This window comes from Rosa rugosa, chromosome 6 (assembly GCF_958449725.1).
Source record: "Rosa rugosa chromosome 6, drRosRugo1.1, whole genome shotgun sequence".
NCBI classification, from domain to species: domain Eukaryota; kingdom Viridiplantae; phylum Streptophyta; class Magnoliopsida; order Rosales; family Rosaceae; genus Rosa; species Rosa rugosa.
Genome location: NC_084825.1, coordinates 52,797,018 through 52,805,648, shown reverse-complemented (window position 1 = coordinate 52,805,648; position 8,631 = coordinate 52,797,018). Strand labels below are relative to the sequence as shown.

Genomic DNA, 8,631 nt, shown 5'->3' with positions numbered 1-8,631 from the left:
TTAGTTATATGAAACGTTTTTTTAAAATTTATGCTCAACGAATGATGAGTTTATATAGATATTACAAAGGAGCTGTTTCATATAGTTACGATGAATTGGTCTTTCTGTACAATGCAGCAAAATAGGCTACAACATCTGAACATGTGCCTGCTGCCATGTGATGAAAATGACAATTATGAACAGAAACTTGGGCCTCATAATTCTAATTAGGAGAAATTAGTACTCAGGTGACGAAACATGCAGACATTTACCAAAACTGTAGCCTTACAGACGTACAAAACCCTAGCTACAAGTAAGCATCTACAACGAGATATTTTCTCCAACTGGCACTGTCAATCAATCTAGATCTTCAGCTTCGCCGTCTCATTTAATGAACTGCAAGATATTAAAACTATGAGAAGCCAATAATCATGAGACAGACATAATGTACACTGTGAAGCACAATGTACTCCGATTCATTCTTTCAAAATTTAAAGGTCACTCTTTTATTCATGAGAATATTACCATTTTGAAAAGCAAATTTCACACACAAACAATATCCACTCTGACTCCATAAATGACGTTCTTTGCAGGTGGTCATTGAGATCTATGAACACTGGTCTTATTATATCTTACATACAATAAGAAGATTGTGAGGTTCAGATTAGAATCGTTACCTGATTGACCGATTCTTGACTTCAGAGTTTCAGCTTCACTTATAGCATCACTTGCTGCATACAGTGCCATCTTCTTCACCTGAAAACAGATAAATGAGTTCAATAAACAACTCTAGATATGCCAATGGCAAGTACTTATGGATAGCCATTAGCATTTTCAATACAAATGCATAATAAAAGTTCAGGTAAAATGCTGTAGGAACAAATCCAAAATAACATGTACCTCCAGTTTATCTTCCCTGGATCTATGGTTTTCTGGAAGCAAGCGAAACTCCTCTGTTAACCGAATGCATTCTTGAACGTTTTCAGGGGAAACAAAATCGAGGGCCACTTTAATGCACGACTGAAAAGAAAAGGAGAACAGTGTCAAACTTGACCAAATAAGATGAGTGACTTTAGGTTTTAGAAGTGCGGTGCATGTTATGATCCTAGTGGTTGAGAAAGAAGCCTCATGTTCCTTTGACAACTCGACTTTTGACAAGATTGATCGGTTCTTAAGCTTAACTAACATTGTTCTCCAAGCACTTCTAATATAAGGGAAGCCGTGTAAACTACACATATTGATGGGAAGAAACCTCACCTGTCTATTTCTCACTTGATGTGGGCATCCAGCAGGAATGAAAACAGCCTCACCAAGGTGTTGCTCAAACGTCCAAGGTTCAACACCTGAAAATAGTTCACATTAATTATAATTCTGTTCAACAAGATGACAGGCTAAATATAAGCAGATTCATATCTTACCAAACTCTTCCTTCAGCTTCTTTTTATGCTTCTCATCTAGATAAAGGGTCTGGTCATGAATAGGATGGGTAACCTGAAGCAAATGCAAGAGCAGTACGTCAGCTTAGATTGACTTGACTTAAAGTTTTTGATAATGTTAATAGGAAATTCCACTCACAGATTTCACAGGAAGATTACTAATGTGGCGAAATTCTTTCTGATGCTTTAACAGGTATTCTGTTAACTTGGGTACATCTTGCCGACGGAAAATGTCCCAAACGGCGCCTCCATATGCAACATCTGATTTATAATCACTTTGACTACTTCTAATTGAATCTGAACTCTCCATGGACTCTTTTCTGTTGATAAGATTTCCTGAAGTTTTTTGCTGTGAGGGATCGGTCCCAAGGACAAAATTCACATCTTGTATTATATTAGAAGGCTCAAAGTGTTCGTCATTACATGAAGTTCCTTCAATTATTTCATCTTCAGCTTCATATTTCTTCTGTAATCTGTCAATGATTTTATCCTGCCCTGGAGGGATCTTTACTTCAGTTGCATGCGTCAGCACATTAACCTAAAGTAAAATACACAAACAGTAAGACTTAATGAGTTGAAGTAGCATAACAGCATAAAAAATATGGGAACAACAAGAGGAAAAGATTGCTATCAAAAACAAATCCAAAATTGATAATGAAATGATGCAGAAGATGTGTACCGCATCAGAGATGTCACAATGCAGTTTCGTTACTGAATCTCCTCTACCAAGCTCCTCCATAGTACCATAAGCGATGTATGTCTTAGGACCCAAGTCTGGCTTCAAAGCAATAGGAAGCCTTGTTGCAAGATTTAGAACACCTGATTTGGGATGGGTATAGTCACTAAAGGGAAGCATGGCCATAAATTCAGCACCGTGCCTTGGCAAACACTCTTCAAAGAGATTTGATGGAGGCCAATCCTTCAGCTTCAACATCTCAGGCCACCCATTAGTGTATTTACGACCCTCTATATAGCCCTTAAAGAACTGAAAAATATTAATCTCAACCTGCAGCACGACAATGGAAGCAACTTAATATCATCTGGATGGCAGTCTAATTATCGACTAAACAGCCAAGTATCAGGATTCAGAATGAAACATTTGATGATCAGTACCTTATATTAAGCAAATCGACATCTTACAATAAAAAATAGAAAACTAAAAACTAGGGCAGATAGGAAAGAGTGAATTGCACATTCAACCTGTTGAAATTGGACACATACCTCGCACCAATCAAGGCAATCTATGGCTTTGACCTTCGCTGCCTCCTCTTTCAGTACTTTTTTTGCCCCAATAAAAGCCCTCCACATTACCATTGGTTCCCAGCTAAGGCCAGTAGCCTTTTCAAGTACATTTCTAACTACAACTGGTTCCCCTCTCCTCCAGTGTAATTGAAAATGCTCAATGTCGTCGTTTCCCAAATGTACAGAATCCGGGCAGTAAAGGAAGTTATCATGACAGTTCAGTCTATCAGCTGCATGCCTCACTTCGGAAGCTTTTACACCATTGCATGCAGAACTGATAGAATGACATGCAGAACATCCTTGAGAAAAATCAACATCTGATGGTTGATAATGAACAGTGAGGTCCTCGGAGCTGAAAATTAGTTTTTCAACCCAGTCAGCTTCAAATATACGTCTGAGTTCAAGTAACTGTGTACCACAACCTCCCTGTGCTTTTGGTGGACATGGAATCCTACCATCAACCTCTGCTTTCCAGCTAGGAAACTCAGAAGATATATCATTTGTGAACTCATTTACTGGGAGGCTCTGTGATATATTTCCATTCACATTTTCAGGAATCTGACCATCTGATACTGTACCTTTACTGTGTATTCCTTCACAAAACTGTTGACCAGAAGATTCTGCTTCACTGCCTCCAAGCTGACATCCTTTCCTTAGTTCCCAACAACAAGTGACACAGAGATCATAAGAACAATCAGGATTGGGGCAGCTTCTGTGGAAATTGACAATGGATGTATTGCATTTGTCACTGTTGAATTTGTCCATGGTCACAAACTTGAATGGAAATTATAAATACATTCGACTGAAAAATAGGTAGAAAAGAAATTAACAATCCTCAAATCTAAGAGATATGACCAGAGTCACTATTGTTAAAGATTCTGAGAGATGCAGAGAGTAAAACCAAAGCTAGCACTAGTAATCATTCCATGGGAGATCATACAAACTTTGTGGATTGGCAATGCAAAACTGGAAGTACCACTATATACTTCTATGAGAACAGAGATATGGCAAGTGTTTCAAGTTTTCAACAATTACTTTTTTGAGGCAACAACAAAAAGAGTTCGCCAAGCACATGCTATAGGACGAAATGAGAAGGCAATCCTGATAACTACAGCATCATCATTTTAATTTTACAGGAGTGAGTCATTGACTCTCTCCCTAATAATATGAATAAAACCCATCCCAGAAAAATATGCAATTAGTTAGGCCCAATCGTACCCATTAGAGTATTGGACTCACAATGACATCAAAAAAGCAAAGACAGAAAACTTATTCTACTTATCAACATACAAAGTCAATATATATACATATGTCTACACACACACACACACAACTAGTGATTGAATTATGATCATTAGGGAGAATTAAGATGTACCAGTACACTCGATCATCATCCTCTAGTATAGACCTCGTGAGATCCTCTTCTGTCAATTGTACACCTGTGAAACAAGAGGGAAAAAGTTGTCATTGAGCATTCTCACTTTTTAACCATCAGTCTAGCATAAAAACTGAACATCAAAAAGAAATATATCAGACTACTATACCACGTATACAGCTTTCTGCATCTAATTCAGATCTCTGCTCCTGTTGAATATGCTTAAGGAGAGGCAGAGTTTTGCACAGCAAGTAAAGCAACTTTTCCAATTTAATATTCGTATCTGTTTCTTCATGCCCAGCCTGAAAAGGAAGTAGACAGTTTGGCCCCCAACGAATAAAAATATCAATGCAGAACAGGAACAAGAGTGACAGAAAATTAACATCATGCACAGACCATCACAACTAAATCCTCCTTGAGGCATATTCTGCAGTTGCAGTTCCCACGACAATAAGGACAAGCAATCTCTATGTCCTCTTTTGTCTTCTCGGGGTACCTATTTCAGTTATTTGGAAATACACCATCAGAACCATCAAGTGGGACTCATTTATTTCAGCAGTATGAATTAACATTCAAAAATTAATTGACAATCATGAACAAAAATGTCCAACTTTTGTAGTTAACATGGCATATACTTTGTGATAACCGATGAAAATACATGCTAGAACTTGGAAATGCTTTACTAATTATGTAAATGGAAATAACAAAATGAAGCACATTGAGATTTCATTACCACTTTGCAAGGCAGTCATAGCAATAGCGTTTCTTTCTGCAATTTAAACAAATGACCACACCATTTCTGTCATTCCGTAAGCACTGGTGGCACCATAAACTTTCCTTTCTCTCCTAAAACAGAAAAAAAAGAAAAGAAAATAAAACTTAGAATGGACAAGATTAGACTTATTAACAGTCGTACAAGTATAAATTTCCAATGGCAATAAAACAATGCATCAATGGAAGCATGCTTAGGATTTGGTATACACAGGATATTAATACAAACAAAGTGGCTTTTTCAATAACTCCCTAACAAGAATAGCTGATCTTAATCAAGAAAAATGATTCAGGATAACTCACCAATGTATCAGTAGATATTCCCTGCTTAAGGTCCCGGGGATGCGCCTGTAGGTTGTTAAACTTCCTGGGTCTCCCTCTAGGTCTCTTACAGACTTTTTGCTCAGTATGTTCTGAGTTCTTCAATTGCCGAGCACGGAAGTCACTGTGATTCATTTGTCGGTTGTTAAACATCCTGGGTCTCCCTCTAGGCCTCTTACCTCTAAGCCTTTTATGAAATTTTTTCTCAGTATCTTCTGAGTTCTTTAATTGCTGAGTACGGAATTCACTGTGATTCATTGGTTGGTTGTTGATCTTCCTGGGTCTCCCTCTAGGCCTCTTCTGTAATTTTTTCTCAGTATCTTCAGATTTCTTTAATTGCGATGTAGGGAAACTCGGTTCCTCCTTCAAATAATTTTGATGCATCAGTACTGTGGTCTTACTCAAAGCTTCAGGACGAATGATTCGTCTCTTCTTCTTAGGCCGGCCTAGCCTACTCTTTGAGCTCTCATCTCTACAATCAATTTTTCTAACATTTTCTCCTTCCCGACTCTGATCTTCTCCAACAGAAGTAATTGGTCTCTTGTTTGCAGCTCGACCAGTCCTTTTCTGTTGGACAACCTCATTTCCACCTGCATTACTGCCACAGGCTGCAGACATTCCCTTATCTTCCTCACCCACATGGATAGGCCTCTCGTTCTCCAAACCCACCATAGGAGCATTGTTACCATCACCATCATTACCTACTACCATTTCATCAAACATTTCTATTCCCTGCTTTTCTTTAACAGCAAGATTTTTCTTTGTGGTCGACCCCTTTGGCCGACCACGCTTCTTCTTCACCTGAACACTTTCATTTCCAACTTCAATGGCCACAGAGGCTTCCATAGGCATTCCACCATCTTCCTTACCTTCAAGCATAGACCTCCCATTTCCCATGCCACCCATGCTTTCACCTGGCATTTCCCTTTTTTCAACACCAGAAAGATTTTTCTTCTTCGCTGTACCCTTTGGTCGACCACGCTTACCCTTTGGCTGAACAATGCATCCATCTTCCTTACCATTCAAAGCTTCCTTCTTATACATTTCCATATCTTTCTCACCTGTAAGAACAGGCATCTCATTCTCCAAACCTTTCAGAAGAACCATCCTATCAGAACCATCATTAGCAACCACACTTTTCCCAGGAATGTCCTGATTTTCCGTTTCCACGAGGTTAACCTTTGGCTGGACACCAGGCAACCAATTATCATCGTTGCTGCCAAGAACCGGACTCTCATTCTCCAAACCCATGAAGAACACTATTGGTCCACCCGTGCAAGTTCTGCCAAAAACTTCGTTTGACTTTGCATTAGTTCCATCAATTCCAGGAGTTACCTTCCTGGGTCGACCGCGCCTTTTCTTTGACTGCAGTACCTCATTTCCAACTTCACGACCAGCAGACTGAATAGCTACCATTTTCCCACTTTGCTCAACATGAAGCATTTCTTTCTCCGAACCAGTAGGCTGGCTTGGAACAGGTATCTCAATTCCCTCAGCAACAGCCCCCAAGTCTCCTGCCGTTCCATCATCTTCCACAACTGTACGATGTCTCTTGGTCTTCAGACCCTTTGGTCGACTAACCTTTCTCTTTGGCCCAACCACTACCTTACTTTCTTCACCCCCATCAGGCACACCCCCATTTCCATCACTTGCAAGAGCCTTCTTTTTATTCTTGGCACCCTTTGGTCGACCTAGCCTCCTCTTCGGTGTTACACTCTCTTCTCCACCTACATTGACACTGGTAATTCCACTCAACCCTACAATTCCCTCTTCAGCTCCAATATTCTTCTTCTTGTTCTTTGATCCTTTCGGCCTCCCACGCTTACCTTTCGACCCTTGAGCACCACCTCCACTTCTATCTTCACCATTTCCCTCCTGACATTCCCCGATTTCACCTCCATTTCCAGATGCATTTACACTCAAACAGCCCTGAACTCCTTGACTATCAACATTACCAGAGGCCTCACCACCCCAAAACTGACCATTTCTATCAAACAGGCCTTGCATTCCTTCACCGCCAAGGCCTTCATTTCCCCACAAGTGAATGCCTCCACTACCATCCAGACCACCCAAACCTCCACCAAACTGAAATTTCTCACCAAACCCACCTTGAATTTCTTCAAGACCAAAACCTTGAACACCACCAAACCCACCACCAGCCTCAGTCCCTCCACCATTTCCACCACCCCAGAAGTTCACGCCTCCACCATCAAGCCCACCCAGGTCACTTCCACCACCACCACCACCCACTTCACCAAAAAGCTTGGCAATTTCATCACCAACACTCATTCCACCACCGCCATTTCCACCGCCAAACCACTCCTCACCACCAATACCCAGATCCCCACTCCCCAAAATTTCGTCACTTTTTCCCGCAACTCTCTTTCTTCTCTGCTCACCCATTTCAGCTCCCCCCTCATTTCCACCATTCCCAACCTCCCTTAAACCCTTCCCCTTCTCCATCCCCACTCAAAGCTCTCTCACCTTTCAAACATCAACAACAAAACCCACCTTCGGAGACGAAACACTCACCACTCAAATCTCCCTCATTTCTCTCAAATTCAAGCACAAAAACCAAAAAAACAAACCTTTGGAGACAAACCACCCACCACTCAAACCTCCCTCATTTCTCAAATTCAAGCACAAATGAAAAACCAAAGTACCAACCTTTTGGAGACGAAACAGTCACTCACTTGCTCTCACCCACCACCCAAACTCAAAGCTCCCACATTTCTCAAGCACAAAAGAACCCACCTTTGGAGACAAAACAGCTCTCCAGTTTCTCTAAGGACCAGTAAAATCAAGAACCCAACTTCGAAATACGAAACGATCATTCATTACAGTTACCCAGTAATAATGCTCAAAAAATAATAGAGGGGGGGGGGGGTTTAATTGCAGAGACAGTAATTAATTGCTGGGCCAAAAGAGAAACAGTAATTATTGGCGATCAAGATTCAAGGGGCGCGGATTCCAAGGCGGTAATAATTGAAAACGGTGGGTCATTTGGACAGGCAGTGGTTAATTTCGGAGGGAGAGTGATGGTGAAGGGACAGCGCCCATGTGTGTTTGCTACATCGTACGGCGTCATGGAGCTTGAGAGAGAGAGAGAGAGAGACGAAGACTTAGAGAGAGAGAGTTTTAAGGTCAAGGTTGTCTGTTGGAGAGTGATATCTATCTATACTATACTATGTTGGACGACTAGGATTAGACATGTTTTCTGTGGTGTGGTCGCATCAGTGGTTTAAGGTTGGAGTCATGTCAGACATAGCGTCACGCAACTACACCAAGTGTGTTATGATTGATCGAGCGGTCTAGGCCTAGCACAGAACTTCATATCTAGTGTTTGAGTCTCAAATAACATACGTTCAGGTTTGAGGGGCATTCAGATTTGTGCGTCTGTTGTGAAAGATTAGTCTGATTTTTAGGAACATCGATTCAAATGCTGATCGAATGAATATGTTTTGATAACCGAGGAGTACCTGACTCCCGTGTCCCAATAATAAAAGA

General features: G+C 40.7%; 1 protein-coding gene across 3 annotated transcripts; it reads right to left on the bottom strand.

Annotated features, from left to right (window-relative positions):
• On the bottom strand, positions 1–8,295 carry LOC133718303 (uncharacterized). 3 transcript variants are annotated; one of them, XM_062145114.1, is made up of 13 exons: positions 5,107–8,295; positions 4,766–4,878; positions 4,429–4,528; positions 4,202–4,334; positions 4,033–4,096; positions 2,637–3,309; positions 2,095–2,421; positions 1,555–1,953; positions 1,398–1,470; positions 1,237–1,322; positions 880–999; positions 668–735; positions 1–378 (listed from the first exon to the last, which is right to left on the bottom strand). In XM_062145114.1, the coding sequence occupies exons 1-13, from the start codon at positions 7,585–7,587 to the stop codon at positions 342–344; spliced, it is 4,674 nt and encodes a 1,557-aa protein (XP_062001098.1). In that variant the 5' UTR covers positions 7,588–8,295; the 3' UTR covers positions 1–341. The 3 variants fall into 3 exon arrangements, with proteins under 3 accessions (XP_062001098.1, XP_062001096.1, XP_062001097.1); XM_062145112.1 differs by having other exon boundaries at positions 2,637–3,405; positions 5,107–8,294; XM_062145113.1 differs by having other exon boundaries at positions 1–375; positions 657–735; positions 2,637–3,405; positions 5,107–8,293.
• Positions 8,296–8,631: the final 336 nt, after the last annotated feature.